Genomic DNA, 22,180 nt, shown 5'->3' on the forward strand with positions numbered 1-22,180 from the left:
GAATAATAAAAAAATTATATTATAATCGAAGTATAAATCAATAGAAGTTTAAAATATGTGTTTAGTTTTTCATAATAAATGTTTCCAACNATATAGCCTATATAGTAGGCCTGTATAGTATGTATACTGTATATACTATATACAAAAAAGTACAAACATCATATTATTCCTGTACGTTTTCATTAAAAGTACATGTAATATAATAATTATTATTTTATTAGAATAAAAGTTATTTTTAATAATACATTAAACTTTTAAATCCATCTAAATGTAATTGTTATTTTTAAAACCGTTTGATTATTTTAATATTAAATTTCTATCTATATGAGAAAATATTTGGAAAAATAATCCAGAATTACCTCGAAAATCATTCATTATTATGACTTTTATTCACATTTTCAATAATTTATGGAGACAAGAAAAAGAACAATTTATTAATGTATATTTTCCTACTTACATGTTTAAGGAAAATTTTAAAATCACCAAGGAGACTTAATGAATAACATTTAAAATCAGTTTGATATTAATCCGATTTTCGAAATCCCATAAAAAAAATATATCATATAATATCTGCACATTAACTAAATTTAAAATCTTGGAAATTAGGAAACACTTTGTTCCTCTGACAAGCAGATTAGAGAAGGCAGCCCATACACCACTATTGACTACATATTAATCACGCAGCGAGTACAATTACAAGTGCGAACTGCTGTAATATATGGGACCTGTGATAAATGGTCGGCCTTCCACCTCCTTCCAAGCAGCTCTAGAGAAAGAGGTAAGCGACTGAAAAGCCATGTAATTTAGCTGGCATACGTAGAAACGAACAATAAACCTGCTCATAGGGTCTTCACTAAGACTTACCATCTCCTCCCGAAGCATCCATTAATAACATAAGGTTGACAACTCCCTGGAAACATTCTTTTTCCAAATATTGCGGATTCTAATATCGATCCCTTTTTAACAATAGGTGATGAGAGAGATACCAAGATAGCAGAAACAAAATGAATATAACTCTGGTTAAGATGATAAAGCACACTTTTGGTATCTTCAATGTTTCCCTAATAGCTATTGGTTAAAGAATTGATTCTTCGGTGAAATTTTTGCACTCTCTAACCTTTAAAAAAATAACATCCATGTAGTTGCTACTTGTTGATGCGAAAATAAAATTTGTTTTAAAAATTCATAAGATTCTAAATATTCCAAATATATCCCACTTTTTATGTCTAAAATATGCAGTACTATATTATTCAAATCACAATCTATTCCTAAGCTCTTGGAAACATTTATTTTCATGAGATGTTGGAAACAAATCCGCATCATCAGGTGCCGAGAAAAACGAAAATGAAAATACAACAGTTGTAATGAAGAAAGATATATCATAAATATTTAAATATGCAATTTATTACTCCATAATTTATGAATAGATGGCAATGTGTTATGTATAAAACATTTAAATATCAAGAATACCATTTTTATGTTCTTGTTTATAATTAACATTTATAGTAAAACTTTTGTTTAATATTCTGAATATTCTTTTAAATTATAAAAGAATTATTATTATTATTCGAACAAAGTGATTTATTCGATATCCTTCAGGTAGATCGAAATTTATAAAACTTTCTTCATTGGTCATAGTCAAATTTTTATTATATTGTGTCTAATATTAAATTTAAAAAAGCTACGTACTGCCGGAAAAATATTAGAAATATTTTTCATATCGCATATGAATTTGTTTCCTGTTCGTGTTCTTTTTTCATTTCTAGTTTTCAACACTATATTGGACAATTTTTTAAAAAATTTACACTTATATTATATCAAATGACAATCTAAAATATTCCTATCGAATTTAAAAGATGTCTTTTTGACTAGATATAAGTTCCGTACATCCCTCATATATGTGCTGATATATGCTAATTTTTTATATTTTATGTAAAAGATATTATTAAAATATATATTAAATTTATTATAACTCGCACTTTCTTTTTCATGATTATGAATTTCAACTTATAATTGTGCTTCTGTTATATATATATAATTATGTTAGAACACTGTAACAACTTGAAATTTGATATGGAAGTAGCTCAATACCATTATCTTTCGTACCCTGATATCATCTTGGCTTCTTGATTTCCGAATATAGGTCGTAAAAAAGTAGCAAGAAAATGTCTGATAAAGCAAATTATATAAGTAAAAGGCTAAAATATCTTTTCTTATATATATTAATCACAGACAACTTTAGCTCAATTACAATTTTAAATCAATCAAAATATATATTAATTAAAATATTTCTTAACTTCAGCATTCTATATATATTTTACAGTATATAGGCCTATATATCTATCTTTTATTACTCTTAAAGATTTTAAACTAGATATTTAAACACGTTGCGACTCTTAACTCTACATTACTTTCTTTTTATTTATTTATTATTTGTGTGTATGTGTGTGTCTGTCTGTAATTTGGAAAAGAATTCACGAACGGTTTCTTAAGGACACATCATCGAGATTTCCAGACACGATTTTCGGTCCGAGATCTAACAAAAATCTCAAACTGAACTTTAAGTAAATAAATAGAAAATGATGTGATAATTCGCAACCAATGATTTACAAAGAACTTTCTCCCGAATTAAATTATAAAAATATAAATTTATTTATAGACTATTTATAAATCTTACGTAAAGCTATTAAATTAATAATTATATTATCGTTAATGTTCAAACTATATTCACGGAAACATGTATAATTAATTCTGTAAAGTTACTTTTTCGCAAGGGAAAAAAGAAAGAAGAGTGATTCACAACAAATTTGCATTATAATAGTTTTAATTACATTTATCAGAAATAAAGGTTATAGATATGGATTTTATTAAAAATAATCTGTTTAACTCTTTAAATAAAAGTTTTAAAGAATTTTTAAATTACCATCATCTTATTTCATCCATTCATTAAAATCTAAATGTAACATGTATCTTATCTTGTTTGTATTTATTGGTTATTTATATTTTTTCTCCAATCTTTACGGATAGTAATAACAAAAGGTAGCTAAATATTCGAAATTCATATATTTATATTTAATTTTAAAGAATTGTATAAAATAAAAAATAATTAAAAATTAAATAATTGCGTGACTCAATACGAAGGTTTTATTTTAAAAAAATAAAATAAAAAGAGAGAGAAAGAGAGAAAGCTACTACAGGGTTATTTAATATTAGACTATTATATTTACTTATGTGTTATATAAATGTGAGTTTTGTTTCAAATTAACAGACAGTAAAAACTGTGAATAGCATAATATACAGTGTATCTACAATAAAATTTATTTGAAAAAATAGATAATGTACAAAGATTTTTGTAATTATTTACAATGAGATTCACCTCCATTTATGAAAATTCGTACAAAAAATACATAAAAAATAATCAATGCAATGATGGAGAATATTTTAATTGTCTTTAGGATATTGCTTAATGTCTGTACAAAGTATTATATACAATTATAAGTCAATTTGGTCGTTGACTTTTGGCTGAAATTGGATTTCTGCATATTCAATTATTTCTTGTCTCGGTCTTGCTATACTTCTTGCGCTTCCGTTGCTCGACAGATCCAAATGTGCATAAAGAACGCTACCATTACCTCGTTCGGACTTAAAATGACAAAAATATTTATTTTTAGGATCAAATTAAGTACGTTAATCGAAAAAAAAAATAAATAGTCACAGAAACTTAATTAAAATAGAGAATTATGATAAAAAATATAATTAAATCTAAACTATACTGTATCTTAATTAAGTTAAATACATTTTAAAAAGTTTGTTATTTTTTTTATTTCTAAATTTGATGTATTTTGATGGACGAGTTCAATCTGTTTTTAAATGCATTTAATACCCTTAAGAAAAGTTGGTAAACTAAATTTCTTTACTAATTGAATAAACATTATCCAAACATAGTCAAAGTGCGACAACTTAGGAAAATCAAGTTAAAGACTTTCATTAAAGCTCTTCACCTTTAAATTTTCGTAATGAGGTTCGGTAGCTGTAACCAAGACTGGAGTATTTCTCTTAGGAGAAGCGTAAAGGGCATCAGGAGGTATCGCTCCTACAGAGCGATTGGGAGGAGGAAGTTCCGATGAATGTCCACTATCGGATTCACTGCAGATAAGAACAACAAGGTTATTCATGGCAAAATTTGTAACTATAGTTTAGTTTGAGACAGTTTTACCAATTGAATGTCTTACTCTAAGAGTAATGTAAACCAGTGATGAATGTGTGTCTCGAGTTAAATTATACTGTACTTGGAAGAGATCAATGCTTTAATCTTCGGATGTCGTTTAGTTTGCAAACCACGCAAAGTTACGTTATTTCATTGATAAAAATCACCAGAAACAACTGAATACAAACTAAATATTTTAAACTAAGTTGGAATGTATGATTCATTAAAAATATATGTTAATTTGATTGTGTAATGACAGTACTCTGAAGAACTACTTGCTTAAAGACATGATTTATCCATCAAATAACAATAATGTTTCAATTGATTTTAATATAAGGAATATTTCCTAAGGGTTTAAATATTTAATTACAAAGAAAGTAAACAATTATAAAGCAAACAGTAATAGGGCGTTTTATATTATTTGTTTGAATTGTTCAGTTATTCTATGTATTTTATTACTTCCAAGATATTGTTAACCATATTTTTTTCTAGTAACTTCAAGTTTACATAGCTTGGGAATATTAGATTTATTAAATAAATATATAAAATATATTTCGCGTGTTAATTCGGAAAATTAATAAATTATACATTGTTAAATCTGATTTAATTTTAATGGTTATTTAAATTTACTGTAATGTTAGTTAAAAAAATTATTATACTGTATATAAAGCTTTGTAATTACAATTCTATCGTTTTTTTTAAATTTTTTAAGTCTTATTTATTTAAAGACAATAATAGGACATTAAATTTTGAAATTAAGAGACTTCTCATTTATAAAAGATTCAATTTTCCATGATTTTTAATGATAGAAATTTTAAAAAATGCATGTTAATGGAAATTACCCGATGAATGTTAAAATAATTATGAAATGAAAACATATTTTTTTAATTTGTTTCTACGCCAGGAAATTTCTAAGATATGTAGAAAATGAAAAGCACAAAAAATATGTATTTTTTGTATTTTTCGCTTTTTAAATAAAATACAAAAATACAGCTTTAAAATAAAAAAAAACTCTAAAATTGTATTTTAATATTTTCCCTAAATTAATATTTAAAGTCTTATTCTAAGCCGGATTAGATTTTTTATCATTTTAACTAGACACAATATTTTATTTTTTTACGTATATAATATTTAATTTTGAAACTGTAAGCAGACTTTTTTGTAGCAGTAATTTTATATTAATGAATTAATGACCAGCATAATATAACTACTGCTTGTGATCGCGAAAGAAAACCTCATTAATTTGAAATCAGTTGATTGAGTAAAAAAAAGCAGTCTAGTCTACAAAATTTAAAATTTAGTCAAATTGTTTACTGACACTTTTTAAAAAGAAAATAAAAATAGCAATTGTAAAAATCGGCTTTATATGAATGGTGTTTTTTAAAATATTTTTTGTCAATAAAATGTTTACAAAAAATTAATATTTGAATCTTTTAGAACAGTCGCTAAAGTATAAACAATTCAATTGGTAATATCACAAATTTAACAAAAGAAATTCATAAATATCGAACGAATCTTATTTCAGTATCTGTAGTGATATATTTTTCTCATTGGATATAGTGAAGGAATCTTTAGTCCTGTTTTTATTAGGAACATCGTGAAAGAACCAATTTTTGTCACTTTTCGGATATGACTTGTGATACCGGAGGAAACAAAATCCTTTTTTTTTCTATTTATACAATGTTATCGAGTGATCCTGGTAGAGTATAGTTCAATACCTGCTTTATTCTTGCTTTCAAGTACATTATTGTCGGTTATAAAGATGTGGATCGTGTTTATAAACCACATTAATCCTTTATCAGCAACTTATAAATATTCAATTTTCAGAAAATATATGATATTGTATAGACGTTGTTGATCGAAGAGCAGCAACATTTTCGCATGTTTTGAATTGACATACATTGAATACAATAAGCTTAAGGAAAGATTTAAAAAGGCTTGGTTTTAGAGAATTTATTTAAAATAGGATTATGTATTTTATTCCAAATCTTAAAATGTTTTCCTTATATAAGACATTTGACTAATTACAAAGTTTGATTCTACATTTAAAATATGTAAATGGATCTTAATGAATAAATTACGTTGTAATGATTCTAACTTCCAGTCGAACAATTTTGAACGATTGATAATTTAATTGCTGATAAACCATTCGAATTAAGTTAGAATTGATAATCTGTCTGCAAGTCTAGAGTTAAACAATAAATTTTTAAACAACATCTGTTAAATTTTCTGAAGGAAATTGAAGATGATCCGATTTAACAAACAACTCAACGTCGATGGCCCTTATCGAATCATCCGCATTCGTATCAAGTACGTTAGAAAATTTGTAAGTATTTTTGAAATTATTTTCTATTATCTTACATAAACTCGAAAGTTTGAAAGAATCTATTCAAGCTGTACATTTGATGACATTTATTCCATTATAGATAGGTCTGTATATATGAAAAGCGATAGTATACGATCAATATACTAAAGTTAATTTAACATTAGTCAAATTAGCTAATTACAGAAGGACTAATCGTTACAGAATGAATATATTATTTTTAATTTTCGTATTAAAGAGTCAAATTATCCGTTTTAAATGGAATGCGAGCCAGCTGCGAATTCTAAATTAGAATTTCGACTCTTAATAAAATAATGTCACCAAATCCACTCATCTAAATTTAAATGAAACTCGAATTATAACTTTTCTGCATATATATTAAAAATCTAAATTTCCTTTCAAAAATCTGTTAACTTTTCTTAAACGGCAGTTTTTGATTGAAAAGAAGAAAAAAGAAAGGAGAAGAGGGGGAGAAAAGTTGGATAGACTAAACTTTTATATATTTGAAGACAAAGTAGTCATGAATGTCTCTAGGCAATGAAATCCCAGACTTTCCAGTTGATAGAAATCCGGAGTTTTTAGAGTTTTACTTGGTTTCTTCCTTGATAACGTCGAAAATCCAATTCAATGCGACTCAACGAATGCGTCAAACAAATAGAAAGAAGTTGCTTTATGATACAATCAAGTATTTACAACACTTCTACAACATCCGAGAGTTCGTTAATATAAGATGAATCTTCCATTTTTCCAACATAAATAATATTAAAGAGAGAATAGGATGATACTAAACACATTCGACACCTCTTTTATATTACCTAAACATATAGTTTAAGCTAAAATATAAATATTTTTAGCGGGATTGTTTACGTAATCCCACAGTCTGTATATCTTCGGTCGTTCATGATTGATATTCTCAAAATGGAGTTGAAAGTTTTAAAAAGTTTTGAAGAACTTTTTTAAACATTTTCAAATATTGTCACCAGATGGCGATAGAAGATGTTGAACATACTAAATATAAAATTGAATTTTATATTTACAAGCAATTTAACTCGTAAATCCGATTTAGACTCGGTGATTTATCTCGTTTGCTTCACTAAATGTTCGATTAAAATTAATATCTTTAGAATGTCATGTCACACTCTAATAAATGCTTTTCGTCGTTTGTTTCTCGTTTAAAAAAGTAATCGTCGAAATTAAAAAAAAAATGAGAAGAACGAAGCGAAGTAATTTTCTTCCTCGCTTCCGCTTTTGGCAATGGTAAAATTAAATGGAAAATCTACTAGATATAAAAAGGTTTCTTTAGTAAATGTAAGGGATTTGTAAGATGAAGTTATTCATACGGATCTTTTCCATTGTAATCGTGCTTTTCGTAGTTGAAGTCCATCAATTTGGTCATCCGTTTCAACCCAGAGTAGCAAGAAAAGTCTAGCGAGATTGAAGAGACTCAATTTTTTGTACAAAACGGATGTTAGTGAAGACAATTTTCTTCGTCAGTTCTTTCGGTTGGGATCTTGTCCAGTAATTTGAGGAACAAAGTTTAAGTGAAAAGTCCGTTGAAGATAACAGTGCGGGTGTCATTTCCTGCACTCGATACTCAGCTAAGTGAAGTGTAAACAGGCGAGAAAAACAAGCCTGACACCAAGTCCTTCCAGTTAGCTTAACTCGAGCGAACATTTCACAAGATTCCTCTTACTAAATCGGCTGTTTTACGATCTGTTTTTATATTAGTTCAAATGATTTCGTTATCTTAGAGTTGCAAGCTTCTCCCTAGATCCGTATAATGCCAACTGTAAATGATAAAACCAACTTGTCAGCAGAAAAAATAATAATAAAAAAATAACTCCGGAAAAGATCGCTTTAATACCGAGTCTATGTAATTTGTCTTGGCTTCTCTCGTTAAAGAAAATCAATGTCAAGTGATAAATGTGAGTGTCCTCTTCAGACTGGTTGTTCCAATGTAATTTGCACATTGGAACAAATGCTACTTTTCAATGATTTCTTATAATGAGACATGAACATTTTCAAGTTCGACTATTGATAAATGCCTAATGGTTCCCTATAAATAAATCTTTATATCTTAATTGAACGGAATAAACCATAACCTGACTGCAAACATTTCCTATATTCTGTAATGACAACAGTTCCCATGCTAATAAATGTAACATTTGCACACATCTACGTGTAGCATAAATCTACCGGACTATTAATTTATATTAAACGTCTACGATAGACTATTAAAGTAAATTAATATTTGCTAAATTAATTAGCTTGCTTAATTCACTACATATAAATTATTAATTCGTATTATTTTAATATTCATCTAATAGATAAGTTCTCTAGAAAATTGTTAAAAATGTTTATTTAAATTCGTTTACTCAATAACTTTAATATTTAAAAGAATATAAAACTAATTAACTGATAAGTATGTAAAATTAAAATTTTGTATATTTACCTTCCTGCATCGGTCTTGAATCTCTGTTTTCCTATTAAATATAAAGAATAATTTTTTAAATTAATTTTTTATAAAATAAATAATATATTNTAAAATTAACACGAGCTTTTCAAATTTACTTTTATAAATTTTCATGCTGATATATTTGCATTCCATTGTAACTTAATACGTGCAAACAAACACGAATGTCATACATACACATTGCATATTTTTTTATAGATATTATTTTATAGTTTTATATAAATAGCGATGAAGTAACTAAAATTATTTAATAAAATTAACGTAAATAAAACACGTTCCATTTTAAAATCAAATAAAATATGCTAATTTCATTAAAGAAAATATCTGTAAATTTTATTAAACACACGAAAACTAGCAGCACAATTTATCTTAAATGAATATTTTCGTTAAACTTAAGACATATTCCATGCTTAGAATAACAAGATACATTTGGTTAAAAAAAAGGAAGAAAAAAAATGTATCATGCACACGACATCATTAGAACTCACCAGTGAAACTTTCTAGTTGACTCGTCAAGATTAATATATTTTTTCCCTTCTACAGCAACAGTAGTGCATTTATTAAAAGAATTTTTTTTCTTTTCTTTTCTTTAAAGTTTAAACAAGTCGAATGTTACGGTTAAATATGATAGATACTCCAAAAATAGCTTCTTTCTCGTTTTCATTTTTGGCAGAAATACATTTAGTACGTGCATAGCCAATGTGAATTCTATCGTTTTAAATTAAAGTAAACCTTACTTTCTTGAAGCAATAATGACTTCGGTTGAATGCCAACTCAAAGAAAAAAAAACAAATGATATGAAAGAATCATTCTAAATATTTATTCGTATTATTAAAACCGAGCTTTTATTCTAACAATCAACTTTCGTAGGCCTTTATTACAAAATTTGTGGCCGTAATCAGTAGAAACAACAAAATTGCACATACGAAAAGAAAAAAAAAATCACTAGATAGGTACTGTCAATTGATTGTCGTTGTCTTGACACATTTTGAACTTGGCAGAATTCCAAGTTGTTTTACACCCTCGGGGTCTTTAATCAAATAGCTTATAGTTGAATTTTTAAGCTTGCTTTTTCACCTATTGTAGAAATAGCAGTAGAAGAAGGTGCTGAAGAAAACAAGATTGAAAAGACGGTTACAGACATTTTATTCCATCTTGTTAAAACATTTTTATGCTCTTGCCACACGAGGACTCTCAATAGCGGAAACTGTGCATATAAATAAAATTGGAATATGTAAAATATTATAAATCGAGACTTAACGTTTGATTCGATATAGAACTTTTACAGGAATAAATTTTTCGTTAAATACAAATCAATATTTGTAAATGGTGTCGTGAACATGTAATGCTTGAAAACTTCGACTTTATATTCATTTTCTCGTTTTAACTATATTAAATAAAAATTTATTCTCGATAAACTTATAAATTTAAATTTTATGGTTTAATTTAGAAAATATTATTTAACTCTAAAATTTTTTAATGATTTAAAACAAATCTTAATATCCCAATAACGAATAATTAATCTTTCGTATTGATGTATCCCCTACATTAATATTAAAGAAATTAGAAAAATACTGTCAGAGACATTCGGTTAAGATTTTTATTTTAGTCATTGTTTTTGAAATTTTTAAAATAAATGTATAATGAAAATGAATACTTAGAAGCATCTGGATAGTTTAAAAATCAAACTGTAGTTAAGTGATTTGAAATTATCAATTTGATAAAACTGAATAACTTCTGAAAATTCAGAAACGAAGCTAATTTGAGAACAATTGTACCAAATGAAACAGATGTCGTGTGCAATATGAACTGATTTGATGTCTGTGAAGCTAAATGAGATCAAATGTAAACCATTACTCGAATTTTAAAGAATTAAGAGATGAAAAATTTGTTTTCAGCACCTGAATTTGACAAGAACTAATTTTGTTAGACATGATTAAACTTCCACTATAATATCACTTCGCAATCAATCACTTTTTTTTTACATTACAATGGCTAAAATGTTCTTTTTCTCTTATAGATAAGTTGAGAATGTTTCCTGTAAAGTATCTTGGATTTAAAGATGTCAAGATCCAAACATCTGACAACTTTGATAAGAGCTTCAAAGAAAAAAGTTAAATATGAATATCAAGTATAAATTGTGTGAAGAAAACTTAGATAATTGATACAAACAACAAGTTACGTTTAAAAAATATTTATCAACTACTTTAACAATTGCGACTGGAAACATTTCTTAATAATTACTATATTCAAATAGCTTATTTAAACAGATAATGATTTTTCTCTTTATTTTCAACACATGATCTGTAAAAATCCATAAATGTAATTATTTTTCCTTTTTGTTTCATTTTTGATATTTAAAAAGTAAATTGTTTAAATTTAAATAAAAATACATAATATTTCCATTAAAATATATCAAACGTTTCAAAAATTTGTTAACATAGATTTTAAAACAATCAAATTCTATAAAAAACATTTCAGTTAGTACAAAAATGAGAGATAACATGATATTTTCTTAAAAAGTTTATTCACATAAGCATAATCTGTACAAAGTACAGAGTAGACTGGGAGCAGACAATGTGTCACAGCCTAATAACTTTCCTCAGACAGCAGTTTGCTAAGATGTTCCTACAGACACCTATTCTAATGTTTTCACCATAATGGCTCAGAGCATGGTGAAGTAGGTTACACCCAGCACAGCAGTCTTCGGTATGATAAAGCAGAGCGGGTAGACAACAAAAAACAAGTAGCAGTTGATTGATATTGTCCATTTTTTTCTCTTTACGGAAACTGTAAACATAATTTAGGAATCGGGGAGAAATATGTCTATTTACATCGTTTCCAACGTGAACAATCATGTCCAACACTCTTTACAACGAGGCACACGCATACAACGGCCAAACGTGGTCAGTTCCAAATCGTTGACCGCTATAACGTTTAAGTAGACTTTTTCATAATTTGAGAACCTCCATAAATGATGCAAACAGCAATTGAATAGAGGAACTAAAGCCTCATCCATGTTATAATGTTTGAATATTCGTTATTTTTGTCTCTTCGTCTTGTGGCAATCTTTGTCCGCTGTGTTTCGTGCCTGGAGAGGAAGGAATAATAGTTATGATGTTATCCACACTTCCAGAAGAACAATTACGTTGAGATATTTAAATTATTTTACATACATATCTTTTTTTGTTAAATTAAAATATAACTACAAATAAAATTAACACGAGCTTTTCAAATTTACTTTTATAAATTTTCATGCTGATATATTTGCATTCCATTGTAACTTAATACGTGCAAACAAACACGAATGTTAAAACAGAAAAGAAAAAAACAGCAAAACGTAAGAAATAAACACGCATTTTAATAATAGAGTTTAAAAAACATGAAATAATTTAAGTATCGTATTTAAGAACTATTCATTTTCCTTGATTTAAGAGAGTGATATTCTTAATGATACATATTCGCGGCTATAATAAAATTTATGGATTAGAAAACTTTATTGAGTGATATGGAAATGAGTGAATTCAACAGTGATTCAAAAATTTAATATTAGAAATTTATGAAGAGAACGTAAACTTTATACGTGTCATTTTCTTTTTCAAATTATTCAATTATAAAACTATTATGTAAATTATTTATTCAAATTATTCAATTACCTTACAAACTATCATTCATTTTTTATTTTAGTATTATCATTATTAAATATTTAAAAATTAATGTTAAAATAAATAAATCTTAGAATATGAAAAGAGGAAAAGTTATTTCGAAATGATACTGAATAATGTATAATATATAAATGTCAAACGGTCTATAATTTTGAATAAAGATATCTGCAGAATTTATATAAATTGTTATTTCTTTAGAAGCATACGATTTTCATAATTTATATTTTAAGTGTAAGTCAATAGTATTCGTATAAGCAGGAAATATTAACCTTAAATGGAAAAAATTACTGCAAGAGCAGCAGCCACTACTAGAAATTGATAAACTGGTGCTTTAGAAATCTTTCAGATTTCAAAATTCTGACCATTAAAGGCAAAAATCTATGTCTATGACAAACTCGTAAACATTTTCTGAGATAAATTGAATTTTTAACTTATTTCACAAAGTAATAACTCGGTTTCTAAACCTCGAATCATTTATTCATACCGGAAAGCTTTTTCTTGATTACTATTTTCTGTGATTTCTCATAACTCAAGTCAAATACAAAATATGAGATTCCTAAAGTGCGATCCATTTTATTTCACTTTTGCCCTTCGTTTCTGCTTCCTTGCCTTATGGTCTCATTGATTTCCATTTTATAGGTTCAGAAATGAAGATGTATTATATTCTGATTAATCCATATGCTTCCGTATCAGCAATTTATTAAAAAAATCTTCGATACGTTAAATTAATAAATAAATTGTAGTTTTCCAGAAAGAAAAAAATAAAATAAAATAATCACAGCAAATTTTTAACAATTTTTAAAATAAATTAAATTTACTTTATATTAATTATTGATTATTAAAACATTTTAACATTCGAAGAATGAAAGTAAAAACAAAATTTTTAGTTTTGATAATTAAATTTGTTTAAATTAATTATAAATTATATTTTAAAAATAAATTATAGAAAGATAATAATAAGCTGACAGAAAAGAATATTAATTCTGCAGAAAAATTCGAAAGCTTTATGAAAAAACACTTCAAAAAAGAATTTATTAATTGTCATAGAATCTTGGAAAGATGAAATCTTGTATGTTACGTCTTGAATTGACGTCAGACAAGATGAGTGAAGTACTTGGAACGATAATTTGTGTCAACAACTTTCTCGTTGTTTTCCTTTCGTAAATCAGATATAGAACACTTCAGTTGTGTAGTAGTTATGAATAAGACAAAAAACACGTGATACTCATTGAAAGCAGTCTTATTATTAATAAATGAAAAGCTATTATGTTCAGAATCAAGAAACTGTCATTGTTAAGATTAATTAGACAGCTGGGACAGTGGGACGACATGTGAGAAACACAACTAGCAGATACCAATCAATCAAAGCCATGACATGAAACAAACACGACACGTCTCAACGTTTAATTACATCACAACGAATTCATCTATCAAACAAGAATGAAGAACCTGTTGAAGAAGCCTCTCGTTTAAGAAAAATATCCATCCTCTACAGTCACCTCCAAACTAAGCTGGAAGTCGTCTCTTTCATACAACTTTTGAAATTAACAAAACGGAATTCAATTAAGGTTGCAATCTACTCTAAAAGAGGATTGATCCCACGAAGTAAATTATTTTAATACGTAAACAGAGTACAGAGAAGATAATTGGGTGTAGAAGTTTCGTAAAACTTATACAACATGATCAATTGATAAATGATATCGTCTACTTGCGAATACTTGCTTATAACAAGTTTAAAAATAACGTTAAAATAACAATTTTTAAGTGTGTCGTTGATTTTTAAAGTGTTTTCAAAATTAAAAACATTAATCTATTTTTAAATTTCACTAAAATTAAAACATATTTTAATTATTATTTTTATACAAAGAATTTATTATGATTTAAGTTCGAGATAAAAACAAATTCGATATATTTTCGCTCAGATTTTTGCGATAAATAAACTTTCAAAAATTTTGTTTGTGGTTATGTGGATTATATCGTAATAAAATAAAAAATCGAATAAAACCAAAAATAAAGAAATATATGGCATTGTGTTTCGCAGAATATCCAAGCAGAAGAAATAAAATGTGTGCATGCTGCATGCATTATTTACTAAGAAACCCGAGAATCCAATAATAAGCGATAATGGCACTTACGGCTGAAGCATAGACGGTCTGACTTCAGAAGATAAAGAACTACAAGTACCACGATGATGAGCAGCACAATACATCCAACAACAATACCAATCACTACAGACATGGCAACTGGTTCTGAAAGTAAAATAAAACTAATACATATATATGATAAAAAAATAATATAATCTGATCTGTACAATAATATCAAAATTGTAATTTGTTTTTTTTTCTTTTAAAATTGCAGCAGAAATAAAAACATTCATTTATAAGAATTATTTATATTAATAAATAATTTTAAATAAATTCTAGCTAATATATTAATGATGTAAAAGTTAATAGAAAATATATTAATTTAGCTAGAAAAAAAATAATTTCATACAATTTTTAAAATATTTTTTGACATTAAAATCAAAATTACTTAAAAGTTATTATAAATTACTTAATATTATAAAATAATTTATCATAATTGTCTAATTTAGATAATTTGATATTAATTTAAATCCAATTTAAAAATTATAATTATATCATGTATAATGTAATCATATTGTAATATAAAATAATCTGAAAAATAAATACAAACTTTAAGTATCTTTAATTTTAAATCGTAAAATTAAATAAATTCGTTGAATTTTCTACATTAATATAATAAATATTGAAAATTTTTAATATAAGATTTAATATCCTATTAATAATAAGCATGACATAAATATAAAATTCTAAATTTAGCATATTTGGAATATCTTCAATAAAAAAAAAAACTTGTATTTATTATCATAAATCATTATAAAAATTTATCCTTTTGACATATGTATATCTATTTTTATGTGTATTTATCAATTTATAAGAAAAAACTAATAAACATTATTATTAACAAAATTCTCTACGAAGAAAATTACTATTAAAACTACATCCTATAATTTATATAAAGCATCAAATCAATAATAACTTTCGACCTTTACTTTGTTATTCTATTATATTTTTGTCCCTTAAATCGATACATATATATATATCGATTTCACGGACAGTTATTTATATATATTATAACATATCTTTATTAAAATAGAATTATGCAGATAGGTCTATATGTGATATTTACTCTATGTTAGTAAATTAGTTTAATAAAATATAAATTTAAAAACAATTTCTACTTTCTTTTATTAATAAAACTATTAAAAATATTCCGGTTTTTATACATTATCTTTATAAATTAAATTATAAAAATATCAAAAATCTCCCATTTAAAATGACATGAAAATATGGAAGTTTCAGTATGGATATTTTAGGTTGTATTTTCAGAAATTTTAATAAGCAAAATAATTATTTGATTCAAGTAAAAATGTAAATATAGTTACAATCAATGATATATTTTTTACTTAATATGTCATTTTTCAAATTGATGATATACTTAAACATGACGTTGTATAGAATATATTGAAATAGGATAAGTAGAGTTTCTTTATGTTATGTTCAACGAGCATTGGACGTAGAAAGCATTATCGAGAATGCATGAACGAATAACAACATTTCTTTTGATCAAAGAAATGTTCCAAAGTCGCTTTTTTCAAATGTATTTTGGTTCACCTCCAAAATAACTCAAATTAGAACTGGATTGAATTCAACCCAAAGGTCGAAATAAATTTCCCCATAAAATTCTGATCTTAGTAATTCGGTTACCTACTACTTTTTTCTCTCCAGATAGATTGCTTGATACTTAGCTAATAGGTTGTAAATCGTTCCCACTTTCTCATCAAAAGCTTATAAGATTTCTTTCATAGATTAGTGTAAGACAATGTTTATCCTTAGTTAATGATCTAAATTGATATTTGGAAGGTTATATGATACATATATTTAGAATATTATTAGTTTGATAACTTAATAAACTTGTTGTCAGATAACAGACTAACGTTAAATTAGATGTTATACTTCTCTTGTTTGATAAGATCAGTAAAACTTGAAATTTCTTTCTTTTCGAGAAACATTAGATTGGATATTTATGGAGAAGTCGTGAAAGAAAAACTCTTTTGTTAAATAATAGCTCACGGATCCGTACAAGTACTATTCACCATAATTAACCCAATCACTTCGGTGCTATATCTTGGTTATAAACTTTATTTGCACGTAGCCAATTTGAATTAAGTTGCACCTTAGGCATATTTTACCTTTTATATTTGCATTTATTTTTAGTTAAGTTCTTCGTTTGAATTCATGGAAGATATCTTCTCCTTACAATTCTTTTATCATTACAGAATTTTAACAAGAATTAATACTCCGATACTCTTCATTTAATAAGCAGTAAACGTAATGAAACAATCAAAAACTATAGAATTGACTATTATTTGATATTTTAAAGTTATTCCTCATATTTATCTACAGTTTTTAGGAATTTCTCTCAAATTATTCAAAATTTGTAAGACTAAACTTTACATTTTGGAGGTTAATAAAAATATATATCCTTCATGTAGAATATAAATGCCGATGTTCATATGCAATATATCAATATGTAAAGAAAAAAGACATAAATATAAATGATATATACTTAAGATTCGTGTAAACATTAAAACATAGTAAAAATATTTTTACTATTTAAATTCCATGACAGTTTCTCACACAAATTCAAATTTAAGATTAAATTAAATAAAAATTTTCAAAATAATTCATATTTTTCTAAAAATTTACCTCTAACTTCTAATAAAACCGCATAAGATTCTCTCCCTTTATCGTTTTCCACATTTAAAGTATATTTTCTGGAATCGGTTCCATCCACCTGCTGTATAATCAACCTAGCTTCGTAACAATCTCCCTGCCTTAAATCCTGAAAACAAATCATTGCTTTCTTTAATTTGAACAAGCTTATTAGTACACATCACATCATATAAACCAATTAACTGAAACTGCTGTGACGCTAGATAACCATTCTAGTTCAATTAATCATGCCAAACTCTAATTTATCTACGTTTGCTATATTGGAAGTAAATGGTGAAATAAATTGATCTACAAATCATGAAAATTTTATCCTTTAATAAGCGATAGATTAAATCGCAATTATCACAAATTTTAAACTTTTGTGCATTATTTACAAACAGACAGATACTCGATTACGTAAATGCGAAAATTTATTGCATACCAATTTGATCTTTAAGTTAAGTAAATCCAAATTTAGGCAGTAATGCTAGGAGTTTATTTTTCATGATAAATCTTGTATTATTCGTTCATCAGTTTTACAGGAATAAAAACTACAATTTATCAATTGTATTAAATTTTAAAAACTTTAATTACAGATAGTATATATACATACGTACCGGAAGTAATGGTTCTGCAATATAACGCACCAGATCAGATCCTGTGTCTAGTTTCGAACTTCCCCATTCCCAAAATGTACGCCGTGGCTGCGGATCCGAGCAGAAGAACACTGTCATTGTGGCATCTTCGTCTTTCTCAACCACAACTCTTTTCTTTGTCTTCGTAGTATTTGTTAGCACTTGAGGAGCACCTTTAATTAAACAGCACATTAATAAATGTCTTCTGTCATTATTCATTTAATTCAATTTAAATTTTCTACAGTTAAAACACCTTTATATATTATTTTAAAGGAAACAATATTGTTAGTGAAAAATTTTACTGTGCAGTGCGCTGTCATAACTACTAGTATCAAGTAATAAATCATAGAAGACGTCGCTATAGTGGTAAAAGTTTTAAAATGTGAACCCAAGAGATTACCAGTGACATCTAAGGTGATTTCCTCAGAGGTTGCCTTATATTCGTTTCCATTGATAACATTAGAGACCTCGCAGATGTAGTGACCTTGGTACATGTAGGTAACGTTGCTGACGAAAAGAGTAGAATTATTACCACGTTCTAACCACACTAAGGGCTCCCCTCCTATTTTCTGAAGCCACGAATATCTGTAGGGAAAAATAATTTTCTATTTAATGTCCCATAACGATTAGCTATCTAAAATATTTAATATACATAATAAAAATTTTGTAATGAATACGCATTTAAATCTATTCGTGAAAAATTAAAGATAATAATTAATATTTATTATGATATTCATAAATTATAATATGTATTGCATTGCATGTTTAACTTTCAGATTTCTTTTTGCAGATTATAAATTATTTATATGAATTCTATAAAGTTTTCTGATAAATGATACTCAACCTGACAATATGGCGAAGGAAAGTTTATTTCTTAAGGTATTCTACAAGCTACGGAAATCTAAATACAGTATAAAATTGATTTAATAACATCTTGAAACATTTCTCTTGTGGAAATCAGGTAGAAAATATATTGGTTTAGCCATAAAAGAACTGTTTAAATGTTAAGAGTGGCCGAGATACCCATTCTATCCACAATCAGCTATATATAATTTTGTAAGATTGAATGGTCTATGATGAAGAGGAACGAGTCGCACATATGACCTTTCCGAAATAAATTTCAGAATGCTGTTTACTGAACTGGCTGAACAAATCCCTAAAGGACTACTACATAGAGATGAGCGTTGACTAGTGACTGTATAGTTACTGGATTGATACGTTATCATGGGACGTAAAGATACACTTTGCAGAGAAAGCATGGAGAAAAATAACATCATTTATAACAATGTCACTGACTGATGGCGCTATCTGCTGGAAGCCGGACAAATACAAACCCAAGGTAAGCAGGTAGTGTCACCATTGGAAGACTCAATGATGCGCAAACAGATCTCGATACTATCTTTTATATATTTTTTCTTAGAATTTTTGCCTGGAATAATATATCGTTATAGATATGTTTGTATCGATGCCTTTCATACCAAAGTAAAAAACCTATAAGATATGTCTTACGGCTTAAAGAAATTTGGCTATTTGTGTTGAAATCGCCAAAGAATATAAATTGACTCAAGGTAGTAAAACCGTGGATAACAATTTATAAATAAAAGAAAGAATCATGAAATTTTTCGTATATTTTACTTTTTAGTGTTTACTTGATTCTCCGAGAAGCGAAAGTTTGCAGTATAAAAGAAATGTTTATCTTCCATTTTATTACATTCGTATAATTGGAATAACGTTTTTTATTTCAATAAAGCACTTACTTGGGTACTGGGTTTCCTTCGGCAACGCACAGTAATTTCGTCGAATTATAAAGAGCTACTGTTGAAGCAGGCGACGGATCGACTCGCAGTATTTTTGGCCTATCTGCAAAATTCCATTTTCAATTTATATCAAAAGTACAGTATTAAAAGTATTTTTGATAATTTATATCAAAAATATTTAATTTTATTGGTTAAAAATGATTAAAAGTTGATGAATTCTCTTCTAAATGTAACTTTTTATCATTTTTATTGGTTAAGAACACACAGTTTTAAACTCTATGTTTAATGAAGGTACGTAAGTATTGTGACGAAGTTAGTGACGTTTGCGTTACTTTCTTTGATCTAAGTTCGATATTAGAAGACGAAACACGTCAACAATGGATAGATAATCGACTTCCATATACGGTTCTTTTCGAAAGGTACCTGTATAAGATAACCCACCTAGCAGGATCATCAGTAAACATACAGGTGACTGACCGTATTTCTGACAAGGGAATTTTCAGGACAAGGTTAAGGTCGAGGCTACGTATGCATGACGTCATTTATACCGAAAACAGGATCTATAATAAAAATTTTTCTGATTAAAATAATAATAANTATTCGGATAACTGCTTCTACAATAAAAGATTACTTCAACCGGAATGTTCTTGTTGCACTTAAAATACGTTCTTTTTTCAACTTAATGGATTTTACAGTCACTTCTAGTTCTTCACTTTGACCAACGTCATTTTTTGCAGAACAGCTGTAAATTCCGGTATCTGTTCTTTTGATGGGTGAAAAGTCTATTTGATCTTTGATATCATAGATCCCTGAGTTACCGGATTTTCTCCAGATGATATTGGCTTTAGGATTAGCATCGGCTTCACATTTCAGAGACAACGACTTGCCTTCTTCGATGTCTTCCTTTGTATTCCCTATTAATTTGATGATCGGAGAATCTGTATACCTCTAACTTCTAATAAAACCGCATAAGATTCTCTCCCTTTATCGTTTTCCACATTTAAAGTATATTTTCTGGAATCGGTTCCATCCACCTGCTGTATANAATAAATTTTAAATGAATCGTAGCATTTAAACAGCTTGGAATTAACTTAACTGGTTTATATTCAATAATTTAGTTATACTTACATAAAACTTCAAGTAGTACCGTTATATCTAAATATTCTTTTTCGTACGCTGGATGGTAAGCTCTGCACTGCAAAGATTTTCCGTTATGTTCTTTGTGGAAAGTATAATCGAGGAGACTAATTGCTTGCCACGTCTTGGCTTTATCAACGTCGGTAGTATTGGTTTGATTAGACATTGATGTTATATCTACACCGTCAATATACCATTTCAGTACAGCCGGAGGATTTCCTTTCCTTGATACGCAATGGATTCTCTTGCTGTCACCAGAACGAGTTCTATAGGAATCTCCAGGATTTAATTGTATTGTATTATCTTCTATTCTCGGTGCCATCGGTGCTTCTGAAAAATATCATTTGCATATTACAAATATTCACATTTAGTCATTTATTTCTTTACTCCAAGATACTTCGAGCTATATTGGATCATCTTAATAATTCATTTACATGTAAATAGAATACTAATCATCAATCACGAAGATGATTTTAACATTTGTAATAAACAGTAATTTTGCTGTTACAGAAATTACCGAGTGTGATCATTCCCCTAAGGTAAAATATAGCTGAAAATAAAAAACATCACTTAAAGAATGGTGAAATTTCCCTAGAGTTTCATTGATGTAATATTTAATTTCCTTTCGAAAGGCTCCTGTTGAACGAAGTTGTTTCTGCTTTGAAATATTTGTCTTTATAACCACATATTCATTCAACATTTATAATACTCTTTAAATATTCTTCAAGTTTATAATAAAACTTTTTATTTTATCAACAATTTTTTCTTTGTGTTTTAAATTTTTAATGGATCTAGAAATGGATGTGGGCAAGGGATTCAAAAAATTTAGTCGCACTAACTAGTAAAATTTTTAAACTAATATATTTAATTCACTTATTAGATTTGACGTTCAATTACCTTGAACACAGAAAACAATTTATTTTTAAACAGTGAAAGAAGAGTTTTAAAAAATAAAAATATTTTAAAAGTTCTTTACTTTAAAACAGAAAAAATATTTTAAAAAATTTTCCAATTTTAACTAAATTCAAAATGTTTATATTTGTTCTTTATTTAAACAAATTTAATTTAGTTTTAATGAAAAATACAAAAAAATCTCCATTAATACGACTAAAACTTTAATTAAAACATATTAAAAATTTACTTTTATTTGTTAGAAAATAAATAAAAATTAAAACCTTAATCTAAAA

At 27.0% G+C, this 22,180-nt stretch overlaps 1 protein-coding gene across 1 annotated transcript in view; it reads right to left on the bottom strand.

Annotated features, from left to right (window-relative positions):
• Positions 1–3,361: 3,361 nt before the first annotated feature.
• The window catches only part of LOC111631928 (hemicentin-2-like), a 127,601-nt gene continuing 108,782 nt past the window's right edge, over positions 3,362–22,180 (bottom strand). The window contains exons 3-12 of the mRNA XM_023376266.1: positions 20,985–21,323; positions 20,536–20,794; positions 19,857–19,955; positions 18,500–18,684; positions 18,082–18,272; positions 17,459–17,594; positions 14,804–14,917; positions 8,983–9,013; positions 4,002–4,146; positions 3,362–3,642 (exon numbers count right to left, since the gene is read on the bottom strand). Coding sequence (XP_023232034.1) covers positions 3,493–3,642; positions 4,002–4,146; positions 8,983–9,013; positions 14,804–14,917; positions 17,459–17,594; positions 18,082–18,272; positions 18,500–18,684; positions 19,857–19,955; positions 20,536–20,794; positions 20,985–21,323 — 1,649 coding nt within the window. The 3' untranslated portion in view covers positions 3,362–3,492. The remainder of the gene's footprint in view (positions 3,643–4,001; positions 4,147–8,982; positions 9,014–14,803; positions 14,918–17,458; positions 17,595–18,081; positions 18,273–18,499; positions 18,685–19,856; positions 19,956–20,535; positions 20,795–20,984; positions 21,324–22,180) is intronic.

This window comes from Centruroides sculpturatus, unplaced genomic scaffold, assembly GCF_000671375.1.
Source record: "Centruroides sculpturatus isolate CEXI.00-Female unplaced genomic scaffold, Cexi_2.0 scaffold802, whole genome shotgun sequence".
Taxonomy (NCBI): domain Eukaryota; kingdom Metazoa; phylum Arthropoda; class Arachnida; order Scorpiones; family Buthidae; genus Centruroides; species Centruroides sculpturatus.